At 41.0% G+C, this 15,216-nt stretch overlaps 1 protein-coding gene across 10 annotated transcripts in view; it reads right to left on the bottom strand.

Annotated features, from left to right (window-relative positions):
* NCKAP5 (NCK associated protein 5) overlaps positions 1–15,216 on the bottom strand; it is a 941,160-nt gene that overhangs the window by 106,625 nt on the left and 819,319 nt on the right. For all 10 annotated transcript variants that reach the window (XM_059704629.1, XM_059704625.1, XM_059704622.1 and 7 more), the window contains 2 exons: positions 14,795–14,972; positions 7,685–7,763 (listed from right to left, as the gene is read on the bottom strand). In XM_059704629.1, the coding sequence (XP_059560612.1) occupies positions 7,685–7,763; positions 14,795–14,972 (257 nt within the window). The remainder of the gene's footprint in view (positions 1–7,684; positions 7,764–14,794; positions 14,973–15,216) is intronic.

Genomic DNA, 15,216 nt, shown 5'->3' with positions numbered 1-15,216 from the left:
GGGGGCCTCAGAGAACCTGGCTGTCCATCCTTTTACATAGATACATGACTCTACCACAGCACGCCACGGCCGAGGACACATGGGGACCAGCATATCTGTTTGGTCCAAGGCTAAGAAAGAAAATGAAAGGTAGGTTTTATTTTAAAAGTTGAGATGTGATCAACAAAGTGATTGGATGGTCACTTCTTATCATGTTGGCTTTTTTTTTTTAGAAATCTCCACAGTCTATTTATTCTCAGTAGAAACAAGTTCAAACATCTAAGCTTGGCTTTCAAGGTTTCCATTGCCCAGTTCATCCTACAAAACCTGCACTGTCTGTCCCTCATCCTCAGGCCTCCCTCTGGCTCAGGCCCTCCCCACTCGCCTCCTCTGCAGATGCATGCTCTTCCCTCCAGGCGTCTGCTCATGCTTTTCCCTGGAGTTGAAAGACTTTCCCCTTTGCTGTGAACCCTACCCCTTAGAACAGCGGTTCCCAAACTTCAACCAGATTGGCATCACCTGGGGATCTTTAGGAAACTACGAATGCCGGCTCCCATCCCTAGACCTAGTGATTTGTTATGGGTGTGATCTGGGCATCAGCATTTTTAGAGGATTCCCAGGTGACTCTGATGTGCAGCAAAGTCTGAGAGCCATTGTTATAAAAAATAAATGCTCTTAAACTTCAGTATCTGACTCTCTCACTCTTGTCTTTTCCTTACAGATAAAAACCAACGTTTCCAGATTCATTCACTAAAGCTGGGCTCCACCCGCTGCTCGGTGTGCTCATATGTATGCAGATCACACCTCGTTCTTATCTGTGAATCTGTAATCATATTGATCAGAATCATCCGTTTGCTTCTCTGTCTCCCTACTCGATGGAGTTCATAGAGTGCAGGCACTGTCCCTGGCATCTAACACAGGAAGTGACTTGCAGAAGATGCACAATTTAGTTTTACTTTTTTTAAAAGATGAAAACTTTTTATCAATTTTTTTAGAGGAAAAAGAAGGGAGAGAAACATTGATGTGATAAGGAAACATTGATAGGCCGTCTCCTGCATACCCCGTAAAGGGGATCAAGCCTGCAATCCCGGCACGTGCCCTGACCTGTAATTGAACTGGCGACCTCTCAGTGCATGGGACAATGCTCAACAAACTGAACCACAACAGCCAGGGATGCAATACAGCTTGGTTGAACTAAATAGAACTCAGATCCCTGGTGCAATCTGTAAGAACACACATTTTAACTTTGCAGGTCTACAATTTTCTCTCCCTTGCGAAAAATTAGAAGAAGGAAGCCATAGACTAGAACCCAGCATGCTCAGAAAACACAGAAACTGTACCAAAGCCTGACCTCAGGACGGTCTCTGGCCATTTGAGGAAAGCCCTCCCAGAGCAAGTTGACAGATGGTAGAGCACCAGCCACAAAGGAGTGAGAAGCAAGGAGGGTGACATGTGACCCTCCAAGCACAGGGCTTTGTACACAATAGATACTCAGCAGATACGCATCAAGTAGATACATAACTAGTTCCAGTTCTTGGTCAGAGGCACCACATGATCCTGTGTCCTTGGGTCTGTCCTCCTAACAGGCGGAGTTCCTAGTTCAGGCTGCCTAGATGCCAAACTCCCCCTCGGAGTCTATCACTTGCAATTTTAAACAGGTGAACCCAGTGCAGCCGTGGTGGAATTTCCTTGCCCAAGAGTGCTTTATCATACCCCTCAGGTGTCACCTCACATGTGGAGAAATGCAGAAATCATCATCCTGGGAACTATGAATATGCGATTCCAATGATGTAAAATCACTCTATCCTAGTCCTCACCCACAGCCATTATTACCTAAGTAGTTTTCGGTTTGGTACCCATGTCGGTAGTCAACAGAACATTATCTGCCCAAGTTGTTATTGAGAACATTTGTACTTTCCACTCACATTGTGTTTTGATCATTAATGGTTCATCCTCCCTACAATTAAGCCTAAATATGTCAAAAAGTTTGAATTTCTAAACTCCCCCCCCCGTCCCCCTGCATTTTCACAGTAGGGAAAATTAGTAATACTCTTGAAATAAGATAGCTAATTATCAAGGACTTTAAGTGATTGGCAGCTTCGGTACTGAGAGCCCTGCTGTCCTATTTGTTTTAATTTGGAGAAATACAAATTCTAGATGCATTGTATTCCATAGGCTTATTTGAACCCCAAGAACTTGGTGGGTGATCAATTATGTATTTATTCTAAGTATTCTGGTGGCAAACTAATCCGAGTGTAATACATTTTCTCAAAAAAGTTACTCAAGATTAACTACAATTAGAGAGCAGTGAGTGGTGGTTCAGATTGTGCAAAACAGAAACTAAGCATAAATCATTGAAATTAATTACATCTTTTCCAACAACTCTCTAAATTTATTTCCTAGGGCTTTCTTAAATGACAGTAAACATTTGTTTGTGTTCCTACAAGGCTACAGTATTGGGGAGGCGACAGCACGCTGAGATTGCTGCATGTCTGCTGGTATACACCCAGAGTTAAGAAGACTTTTCTTCCACTTTATTTTACTGGCTATGTGGCCTCCCACCTGGAGTAAGGTTTCCATCCTGTGTGACTAAGCACTGGCTAAAGATCTGTTAGCAGAAGGGATGGCTCAACTGCTGGGAAGTGTTCTTAAAGACATGAACATATCCTCCCTCCTCCCTTCTTTCCTTCTGGTTGGAAAGTGAACATAGGAAATAGTTTTTCAACAGCCATCTTGGACCCATAAGTGACCTTGGGATTGAAAAGCATGAAAGGCAGAGGGACAAGATATGAGAAGCCTGGCGCTGTCTTATCAGCCTGGACCACCTGCCTCTGGACTGTCATGTGTGACAGCAAGAACTTCTGTTCTTACTTATACCACTGTACTTGGGGGTTTCTTTCACTCCCATCTGAACCTGATGCCACTGGTTTGAACAGGTAGGGAAATACAGTCTTGAATTTAAAAACAACTGTGGGCTGGATAATTCAAACTGTGTAATCCATATATGGATAACAACTGCTGGCCATATTGTATTAGGACTTTAATATAATAACAGTTCCAGATTCCTTCTGCTCAGGTGAGATAAGCACCCAGGTCCTGCTTCTTGTCTTCCATGTAACTGAGGTACATGATTCAAGAGTCCGTGAGACCTGTTTTCTCCTGAAGAAGCACAGCCACAGACATGTGACCGTCCAGCCTTCCTCCTCTTGCGGGTACAGAGGCTACTGCACTTGCGGGCCATCACTGGAATCAGTGTACAGACTCCTTGACAACTACAGCACTGGCTAAGGCCACCAGGGGAGGAAAGGAGGACACCACAAAGATCCCTTGGAGACAATTCCTGGGGTAGGGAGGGGAGCACCAAGACAACTCCACACAGCTATGTGTCTGTCACATGGCTCTCTCCTCCCTCTGTCCCCACCAAACTCCAGACTGGGCGAAGTGCTACCATGGATGAGATGCTTTATGGTTGCACTAGAGGCCCGATGCATGAAATTCGAGCAAGAATAGGCCTCCCTCCCCCTGGCTGCCGGCACCGGCTTCCCTCTGGCCACTGACAGGCACCCTTCCCTCGCAGCCCCGGCTTCGTCCAGAAGGTCATCCGGTCTAATTAGCATATTATACTTTTATTATTATAGATGATAAAAGGTTACAAGAATATGTTGTGTGTGTTAGAGGTAAAATGGACATTGTACCTCGTGATCCAAGTCTCCTCTGTTTGGCTCAACATAGCTCCACCTCACTTCTTGGCACTTAAGCAGACCATTAGTCTCAAAAGCAGGCTTAAATGACAAACAACTTTTCCTCCTGACACTGCTTCTCTGCTTTTCATTGTCTTTCTTCTTCATTCAAGCCAGTGATCTGAATGCCTGAAACTTTAGTTCCCAAGAGTTCCTCTTAGCTAGAGGTAAAACTTTTCTTGAGTCCTTGTTATAATGCAAATATGTGACATGAAAGGGTACCTGCTTAATCCATTACTCCACTGACAGGAGCTAGTTTACCATATTAGCTAACTAATGTCTAGGGCAGTGATGGCAAACCTTTGGAGCTCGGCGTGCCAGCATTTTGAAAAACCCTAACTTAACTCTTGTGACGTGTCACATATAGGAATTTTTTGATATTTGCAACCATAGTAAAACAAAGATGTATATTTTTGATATTTATTTTATATATTTAAATGCCATTTAACAAAGAAAAATCAAACAAAAGAATGAGTTTGCGTGTCACCTCTGACACGCGTGTCATAGGTTCGCCATCACTGGTCTAGGGAAATACAAGATAAGAAATTAAAACAACCTGGGGAAATAAACTAGTGTATGGTCTGTTTAATAATTGAAAAGGGGTTACTTATTGAGCCCCTATTACCCCCTGTATAACACATTAGCACCGGCTAAGGCCACCTGGGGAGGAAAGGAGGACACCACAAAGATCCCTTGGAGACAATTCCTGGGGTAGGGAGGGGGCACCAAGACAACTCCACGCAGCCAGCCCAAGAGGCTGGAACCTCAGGGCTTGACCTGCCCATTGTCATGCTCTCCTCTGGTGCATGGATTCTGGCAGAAGAAGGTAGGAGTGCACCCAGCCAACGGGGGAGAGCCAACAGGCTTCATTCAGCCGTGGGACACTGGGACATTTGCCCACTGGGCTACTGGACAGATTGCTTTTTGTAACTCCTTTAGGTTTTGGAAACATAACACGTATCCTTCATTCACGAGTCTGCCATGCACCTTGTTTACTTCGACATCCCTTGAATCAGCTTGGCTTCTTCCTCAAACTCCTCAAAAGACATTTTCTCCTCATTATAGGAACTTCCAAATCCTCTGTCTTCATGTAGGGGATTATTTTTGATGCTATCACTGGCTGATGTTTTTAATATGAGACAATGTTATTTGAAGCCCTACTTATCATTTAGTCCTACTTATAATTAGTATAACATGTGCTGTGGATTTGTTATAATAGTTAACTAACAAGAAAGCAATGAGAAATATGTTGGTTGTGACCATTTGTGTTAATGCTTCTACCAAACTAGTCTAGTCACTTGCTTGTTGCTTATTAACATGGAATTCTTGACATTTATTAGGGTGGGTTTAAAGAATCACATTGTATTATTTAACTTATTTTATAAATTTTGAATTTCAATATAGAGCAGGTTTAATTAACAATATATTGTCTTATAATCAACTAATAAAATTTCGATTAACATGACTGTTCTTAAATGACAGAAATCCAAATATTCAGATTCACACATTTCCTGATTGTTCTTTGTCAAAGACATTAGCTGATACTTGGTTAGAAGAAGAACATATTTAGATTTGCTTAGTTGTTATGACTGGAAATAGTCTATGGCTATAAAATATTGTGAGGACATGTTGCAACACTTAGTCCAGAGAAAATAGGAACATTGGGATTATCAGAGTGCTAAAAAGTATCTACTCAGTCCCTCTTGTGGAATAAAGATAAATAACCACTGGACATGTGGAGTCTCATTCAGCCTTGAAAGGGGTGAACTTTTTAAAAGGTCTGTGATGATCTTATTGATTGGTCAACCCAGGAGCCATTCTCAATGCCATTGGTCCTACTACCTCATGCCACATTCTTTCCCACCATCCTTTGCAGCTGGGCTTGGCCTTATGATGGGTTCTCAACAGTGACATGTAAGGTGATGTTGTGGGAGTGGTTTCCAGAGGAATTTTTACTCTTCCTTATATTCTGTGCCTTGAATGTGGATGGGGTTCCCGGGGTGACAGAAATCAATCTACAATCAGAGGCAACACGCATGAGGACTGAAAGCCAGGGCTTTTGATAGCATTGTTAAGCGGCTCTACTCTTTTGTTGTCTTCCTCCACACTTTTAATTAAGTAAGATGATTAAATGACTTTATTACTTTAATAATGGCTAGTTCTGTTGTTATTATTTGCAGTCATAGCAGTTTATTCATATAGTTCTCCACCAGCTGAAGGTGCATCTACACTTAGGTGAAGACCAAGCCAGCTATCAGAAATGTGACGAAACTTACTTCCATGACAGTAACCTACAGCAGCACGTGCCAAAGCACTTTCGGTGGTGATAGAGCTGTTCACGTGGACTATACAGAATGTGTGGCCACTGAACACTTGAAATGTGGCTGGTGCAATTCAAGAAATAAAGCTTTAATTTTATGTAGTTTTAATTAATTTAAAATGAAACGGAAATAGTTACCAGCTATTGGGCTGAACAGCACAGATCAATAGAATGGCTAGTCTAGTTAAAAAACAAACAAACAAACAAAGAAAACCTACAGAGATTATGCAGTTCTCTGGGAGAAAATTCAGCCTTTAAGTTTATGTATGTTGTCTTACAGGCCCAAGAACACCTCGTTACGGAGAAATGATGACTCATGGGGGCTTTACACAGCTTAGTGTTTGAAGGCTGTTAAACAATATTTAACTTGCTTATTAGCTAACTATGCAGAACTGATACCAATTTAAGCATTTTACATTGACAACTACAATAAAGGCTGTCTTTCTGGAATAATAATCTTATTGAGACTACGCTCATTCAGCTGTTTGTCAAGTCTTTTGTATTCCCAATTACAAATGAAAAGAATAATAATGGTGTGCCAGTCTCATTAAGCTATGGGAGCATAATCACTCTCTGAGATAAACTGTAAATTACAGTTTGTGAAGACTGCTGGGTAGACTAGAAAATCAGCCAAAAAGTGAAGCAATGTGGCGCTAAGAGCAGTGAGACGCTGAGAACTGGCAGCTGAAGGTCCTCCCTTAAAAAGGCAAGAGCGGCCGATACTGATCATCCCAGAACCCAGAAATCCGTGGGGCTCTCATGCCCTAGGACATGGGCTCCAAGACTGCCTGCCACACCCACATGTGGTTTGTAGAAATAATGCCATCATGCCTCGGTGTCTTACACACAGTAAATGATCAGCATGCTTGCATTCATAGCCCCTTCAGGGCCCGAGGAAGAACTAATTCTGCAAGTGTGCCTGGTGGCCCAGAGCTGTTAAAGTTATCACCTCCCCTATCTCCTGGCAAGGATCTCGGTCACAGACAGCTTCTCCATCACAGTTACTTCCGCCTGCTGAAAACAGGTCAGCAAAGTCCCTGTGGCTGCGAAGCTAGGTTATGCATACTTTTAAGAAATAGCTGACAAGCCAAACTTACTTCGGAAACAGGACAATCTATAAACAGCGTTCTAGCAGAAATAATAAAGAAAATGAGTTGAAGTCTTTGGCAAGTCATATGTACTTAATCTCTTTGATTATTTGGTGTAACAATTATCCGATTTAAAAAGCATTCAATTCAAGAAAGCCAGCACCCCACCCACATTTCTAACAAAGAGTAGTTGCACAGAAGCTTCTGGAGACAATTACTAGAGAAACTGGATTGATTCCAAGTTGATTTTTTTCTCAGAGAACTATTTATTTATACTCAGTATTATTTCCATGTTGTATTGACTAGTACTCACTTCTCATCAGTTTGCTTTGCAATTCCTTTGCAAACACCTATGTTTCTTCATAGGTTCTGCTTTGATCCACTTATTTTATAGTAGCTTCCAATGTCTAAGAAGATAAAGGTTACCACGTGTGAGAGGTGAAGACCCAGTCTTGATTGTGAAGGCATAGACATGGTCTGTGGGAACACATCTTCTGAAAGAAGATCTCATGGAGAAAATATCTTAGCTAAAGATGCATCAAGACATAAATTCTTACCTATGATGTGACTCTGAAATGCAGAATCTACAACTGTATCTTCTTCATCCTCTTGCAGGTTTTCAGTTGTCTCTTTTACCTGCAGCAACAAAAAATTACTCTAAGTTCTATTTATTATGTTAAGTAGATCCTTTGCCATCCTCAGAATAAACTCTAACATGTGAGTATGTGTATGTATATGTTTGATATATATATATATTAGAGGCCCAATGCATGAAATTTGTGCAAGAGTAGGCCTTCCTTCCCCTGGCTGTCAGCACTGGCTTCCCTCTGGCACTCGGGACCCAGGCTTCCCTCTGGCACCCAGGACCCAGACTTCCATTACAGCCCCAGCTTTGTCTGGTAGGTCATCTGGAAGGATGTCCTGAAGGACGTCTGGTCTAACTAGCATATTACGCTTTTATTATTATAGATATTATATATATTCTTTCCCTTCCACTTTTCCCCATTCTATCACTTGGCTTTATTTGTAGTGCAAGTTTTAATTATAAGAGCATATTTTCCAAAATATAACCACAGCTCTGAAAATGAGGATTTATAGGGCACCTAATTCTACATAAGACTTTGCAGATACCAGCTTTGGGTTTTAATACTTAATAAAGTCAGTAACACAGAGCTGTAAGGAAAAATTAAAGTCTACAGAAATATAATATTCCTCCAGAGTCAGTGGCTTCCACTACAAATTTTAATAAGAGTAAAGAAATATACTTAGATAACCTGACCCTTTCCAAGACTATAACTCTCTAAGAAAATATATTTTTTTGTTCTTTGCACAATGAATGATGAAGTGACTATGACACGTGCTCAGTGAACTAGAGCAGCGAGGCATTTATCTAGAGTTTCCAGGTCAAAAACATTTCCCATATACGTCTGCTGGAATATCCACATGCTGAATGGCATGGATCAGATGGCACTCTAGAGAGCGTCTACTAACACTACAGGCTTTTACAAATGAGGGTTCTGAGACCCAGCAAGTTTCCTTAAACATGTTTTAAGTGGCAACACTGGAACGAAAACCCAGGCCCACTACTTCCTAATCTAGCAGCACCAGTAATAATATCATCATCTACAACACCAACAATGATAAAAACAGCGAACTATTGAACTCTCTGTAGCAGGTGCTCTTCACACCATGATCTCACAGGCCTCAAGGCAACAGGAGGAGGCAGGTGCTACTGTTAGTTCCATTTCAGAGATAAGGACCCTGGAGAAACAGACAGAACGAGTGACTACCTAAGTGATGGGACTGAGATTCAAACACAGCAACTCTGGCTTGAGATGTGTGTTTATTTGGGGGTACTGTTTTATTCTTAAATTTCTGTTTGAGTATAGAGTTGGCCTCAATATCAAGACAGCTTATGGTCCTTGGAAGAATGACCTGAAATATCTTTTTTAAAATACACCCCAGCCAGTCACCTGGGAAGCCAGTAATAACAAGGTGAACTGCGCAATGAGTGCAATGGGGGTTCTGCTTAGGCACATATTAGAGGGTGCCGGTAGATTTGCTCAGGGGCTCGAGTTGAATGCCAAGAAACCCTTAATGTTATATTCATGATGTAGAAAGTCATATGGTTGCATCCTGACCTTGAGCTGAGTTTAGCTTTCTACTTTTTACCTCCTATTTTTCATATTTAATGGAATAAGAACAATTATTTACATTTTATGACCACAGTTAATGTTAGAATGTTATTGGTGCTTAATCTGTGCATGCTGACAGCCAGAAAATGGCAAACTCAAGATAGGGTGCAGATGGCCACCTGAACCCACAGCAGAGCTGTTAGGGTGGAATATCCAGAGGCCAGGTTTCATCACTTTCTTTCCCATCCTGTCTGCTCTGCAGGGATTTCCCTGTGTGTCAGCATCTCCAGAGGGAGAATGGTGGGGTAACTGGCTTCCTCCACAGCTGTTTCTAGCAGAGCACACTTAAGGATGGCAGAGAGGAAAAGTGCTCTGAGCATCACTGAGGCCAACAGGTCACTTATTTGCCTTCTCAGGTTCACCAAGCTCAGTGATCCTTTCGTGACAAGGCCACCAAAAGACCCACTGAAGGAGTGCCCAAACCCCGTAATTAACAATCCAACAAGAACCATCTGTCTTTATTTAAACAGCAAGGAAAACAATATTTTCAGCACATGCCAGTTCTTATGGCAATATGCTCCATATTTTCCTCCACCTGTTAGGTCATGTTCCTTTAGGTGTTTCTAAAGTGCCCCATTTTAAACTTAAAGGGGTGCCCTGCTAACCTACCTGCTGTAGTGTAGGTGAATCATCTCCATCAGCCTATAAAATTCTAAACCAAATAATCTAATAATTAGAACCAGATCCTCATTTTATAGATTAAAAAAAGGCTCAGAGAGGGCTAGTGATCTGTTCCGGGGCACATAGGATTTCAGTTTTAGTGTGAGCACTGCTTATCCCTATTCATTGCTGTAACTCAATTTTTCAGAGTGCACCATATTATTGCCATCCTTTCCAGATCTTCCCAAGAGTGACTATGTTTTTCTTAGTGTCTGACAGTTAGATATGTAAGCAGCATTCCAAGTATACATAAACTACACTTATTTAAGAGCAGCAAAAATTTCCATGAGTGTGTCTGCGTGCGTGTGTGTGTGTGTGTGTGTGTGTGTGTGACTGCCCTGCTTTCCTTCCCTACTGACCTTTCTGTGGAACTTACCCATCATCTCTCTCCAAGTACCATATTTAAGAAAGACAACAAAAGCCACCTGTCAGCTCCTTGTCAGAATCTCCCAGGGTTTTATGTTCTTAACAGCAAATGCTAAATATGGTCTGTGGGGATTTATCAGAGAAACTGGGCTTGCAGACAAGGCCCCTTGTTCTTTCAGGTCTCCTGGACTAATGACCCAAGAGGAGCAGATGACCCCTGAGAAGGAATTTTGAGTTTGAATCTGATAGATGGAGAATCAACAAAGGAATGTAAAATGGGGGTGTATCTTAAAATGGCATTCCTGTCAACTCTATCCATACCAACAGATTTCAATGCAAAGTGGTGAGTTACTAGAAAATTCCATTTGCCTATGGCAATGAGAGGCATAATTTGTGTTGGTAGCAGACTCCCCTTGTTAATTACATTTTTTTTTTCATAGCCAGAAATTAACATTAACTTTCACTCATGGTCACACAGTGCTTGAAGTTGATGAGAGGCTGTGGGAAGCTTCCTGGGGGTAAGGGACTGCCTACTCCAGATTCAAAATTTTCCAGAGATGGACACAAGAGGAACAACTCCACATGGCAAGGCATTTCAAAGATGGGAGTGCTCACAAAACCAAGATGTTTGGCTCAGAAAAGAATGGTGGTTAGAGATTTAGAAATTTCTCAGACATTACTCTACCAGGAACAGATATAAATTGGTAATGTCCCATTTGGTAAGAAGTAGAAGGTGACTCAAAGGCAATAACTATGGGATATTTTTGGATTAAGTTTGTTTTCGGTACTTGGATGTCTTCTAATAGTGAATTTCCAACTCTTTTGGGCTCAGTTGTAGTTAAGAATTGTACCAATACCAGTCTATAGCAGGTAACCATTAAAGATCAGGGTGCCCATTATAATCTGTTAATCCCTATCTTTAGAAAAGGCAAGGAGGAATGAATTTACAAAAGACATGGGGAAAAGGGAGAAAATAATTCACCACTGACAAATATACAAACATAATTTTAGAATTAAACCCAATACTTGGGGATGGCCTTCTTTTGGAATTCTGCATATGCTTCTCTGAATCATCCTAACACTAATTGTTTCCTAACAAAATGACATGTGGACGTTAAAGCTCTTTGTAAAGGAAAACAACACAATGAAGCTCAGTGAAACAGGAAGCCATCTGTGGAGGCGGAACTGCTGGAAGGCATTGTCTTTAGAAAAGTTAGTCATTTAGGTAACTTTGCAGGAGGAGGGCAAATACGCTTGCTTCTTATTGGCATCAAAACAGCATTTAGAACAGAACTGCTGTTCTGTGAAGTATGTTGCAATGATAACATTTTGCAGAATTTAAGATTATAATGCTATTTTATCACCACTGGATGTTTTCACGGGATAAATTTTGATGTTTTATTAGTATGTGCTGCTTTTTTTTTCAGATTATGTGACAATAGGTGAAGAGAATACTCATAATTTAAGTTAAAATACCCATATTAGTTTGGCCATCTCTTTCCACTGCATGATGAAGGTATATGGTCTCATTAATTTTGTTACAATTTTTGCTTTGACCACTGGCAGCGTGGAGGCTGGAGCTCCCTTCCTCTGAGACTTCTCACTTCAGAAAATTATCTAAATCTCCTGGAAGGAAGGACCTACAACCTGTAGCAAGCAGTGTGCACTTCCTTCTGACTTACTACTAACGATGCCATCTTTCCCAGGGTCGCCTTTTCCCCTCTTATCATGCTTTTATATAATTTAACTAAAAGTACAATGTAACATGGCTCTTGTCCAAATTACAGAAAAGTTGGAGCTAAGTGGTCTGTGATGGCATCAGTGGGGATCTAAGCCTGTAATGAAAGTTTCAAAAAGAGAACATTCAACTCAGCAAAGCATGAATGGGAGTTTTACATGTTAGAATATATCTAGCGATCCTGAGAATGAACATTCAGGTACTAGTGAAGTAAATGGAGGCTGGCTACATACACGGGTTTGTCATACGTATGGAAATGATCCTCTACTATTATCACCATCAATTAAAATAATTACAATGCCTTAGGCTCCTCAAAACTAAATATGGTCTAGTTTGTAAATGAAAGGGATGGTGGTATTATATGGTTCTGAAACATTGGTTTTATTCAGAAAATAGTGTGATATGTAATGCATTATGTGCAGCTATTGTTTCCATCCAAAATTACTGCAAGAAGAATTCTTTACAACACATGTTAAAATAAGGAGATTAGCAAATGTACCTTGAGCCCTCATGGGGGGAAATTCCCTCAAACTCTGAATTTTAAAAGGTTCATGGGTATTCTCATCAATGCGCTGTGGTATTAGAATACATCTTATTTTACATCTAATCTCCTTTCTATAGTGGCTGATAACACAGAATAAACAGGTTTTCACTGTTATTCTTGTACTAAGGAGACGATGTCCCAAAGGAGACGATGGCAATGTCATTTCTGAAATTACTAATTTTAGCCCAAACCACACTGATGCTTATGGAGATGAAATGAAAAACAATGCATTTTACATTTAAAACATGACCAGCTGGTCAACTCTGCAGGTGAATAATATTCCTCTGTATGGGAAAGCTCCCAGCATGACAATCCATCTTGCAGCGAACTAGAGAAATTAGCATGTCCCATTGGTTATGCATATTGGGGTGGTTAGGGAATCTCTGTCCTGCACAGAAAATATTAAGACTGTTTCTCGCAGGTATTCTGGAATGACCAAAGGATACTTATTACTACCCTGTGAAAGGCTGCAGACGAGAGAGGACAAGCATGGCAAATCACTTTGGCATTAGGAAGCAATGAGAAAGCAAAAATGAAACCGTGAAAGCAAAACAGAGGGTCTTTGTGTTTTTCTAGGGACTTCTGTACAGTGAGTATATACCCTCTGCTGTCAGAACCACATTAAATGGGGCGCAGTTAAACTGAGTGTGCCTGATAAGAGGCTCTGCCGGGCTATCACAGTTTTCCATCAGCTGGATTGAATTTCTGGCATATTGCACATTTCCACACGTTCCATTCTCTCTCCTTCCTTACAGTGACACGACAAGGGCAGCCTCAGATATGCTTATAACTTGTGGTTTTATAATGCAGGGGGCGTCTACATTTTCAAAGAAGAAATGGTACCAAAGGAAGTCAAGAGTAAAAATGGAGAAAAACAGAAAGAAAAAAAAAAAAACTTTTGCAAAAAGCATAGTCTGCATAGGATCCCAGAGTTTGAAAATAAAAGGCCTTGTATCTCTTTAGAGTCAGAGCTATTATGTGCATTTGCCTCAAATTACAGTATGTCAGTAAAATGCTAAGGAACCCTAAACATCAATTAGTCATTAAACTAATAGTTAATAACTAATAACACCAATCATAGTTACTTCTAAAACCTCTATTTCTGAACTACTCTAGCAAAATGCATAATTACTTCATATTTCAAGTTTTCCCTATGAAAATGAGAGCATGTATTATATTTTAAAATTTCTTTTATAAGGGGATAAAAATATACGATACAATCAGTAATTCCATGAAGAGATTTTTTGTTTGTTTAAGTGCTTTAAAACTTATGGAACAAAAGAATGTACATCACAAATCTATTATTCAAGAACAGAAAGAATATAAGGACAGTACGTGCAGCTTCCCTGTGAAAATGTAAAAATGTTATTTTATTCTTTTCATCCTTACCCAAGGACATGCTTTCATTGATTTTAGAGAGAGAGGAAGGGGAAGAGAGAGAGAGAAACATTGATGTGAGAGAGAAACAATGTGAGAAACATCAAGCATTGATGGGTTGCACCCCCTCCAGGGATGGAACCTGCAACCCAGTGATGTGCCCTGACTGGGAATAGAACCCACAACCTCTAGGCTACAGGACAACGCCCAACTGAGCCACACCCACCAGGGCTTCTTTTATTATGTTTTTTAGAAGGAAATTTCCCCCTTTGTTCTGGACCTCTCAATTAAAAAACTAAGTGCTAGGAAGTCAAGTTCCAGAAAGAATATTTTGGTCTTAACACCTATTTGGGTAGAGTGAAGTGGAACACACCACTTCCAGAAAAATAAGAAATGCTTAAATCAAATCGTCAAAATAGTCAATATTCCCTTAAATAGTTTAGCACTTTTATTTTTCACAATGATGTTCATTCCTTTCTGTGTTGCTGAAATGCTGGAAATAACCATCCCCACAGAGTCCCAGCGCGAGGGTGTAATTTTAAGATGACACCAGCAGCCTCATTTGCCTGCACTGTGATTACCATCATTCTGAAAAGAGAGCTGACAGGGAGCCATCCCTCTGCTAGAGTTGTCACCGGGATTTCTCTCCTTTATTCTCTTCTGCTTTAACTTTCTCTTTACCCCATAATCTCTTGCCCATATATTTTCATCAGCAAAGGACAGGGAGAACCCCAACCAACCTGTCACAGAATCTAACAGCTCAAACCCCGGATGTTGGAGCACTTACCAGGGAGCCCTTGGGCATCTCTGCCTCGGCTTTGGTTTTGAGGGTTTTCTTGTGGTTTCCTTGAGCGCTGCTGGAGCCGCTGGTGCGACAGGAGCCCTGGGAGCTGCCCTTTGACACGCTCCTGCAGGAAACATTGCTTGATCCACTTTCTGTCTGTTGAGCTGCTCTCTTATCAACTCTGCAGGTAGAAAGTGATTCCTCTGATAAATGGCATTGCTCTTCTTCAATCACTCTACTCTGCCCAGTGCCTTAATGTTTAAAGCAACCTCCATACATCGCTCTGTCTTTAACCCTCTGAGTGAGAGCGCTTCCCCATGACCTTGATCAGATCTTCACCTGATATTCCAGGAGTGTGTCACTTTAAATTTGATAATAGAATACTTTATTTTTATGACTGCTCCTGAGATTGGGGGATAAAAAAA

The sequence above is a fragment of the Myotis daubentonii genome, chromosome 7 (genome assembly GCF_963259705.1).
Source record: "Myotis daubentonii chromosome 7, mMyoDau2.1, whole genome shotgun sequence".
NCBI lineage: Eukaryota > Metazoa > Chordata > Mammalia > Chiroptera > Vespertilionidae > Myotis > Myotis daubentonii.
Note: the sequence above shows the minus strand (reverse complement) of the source record. Positions and strands in the feature narration are given on the sequence as shown.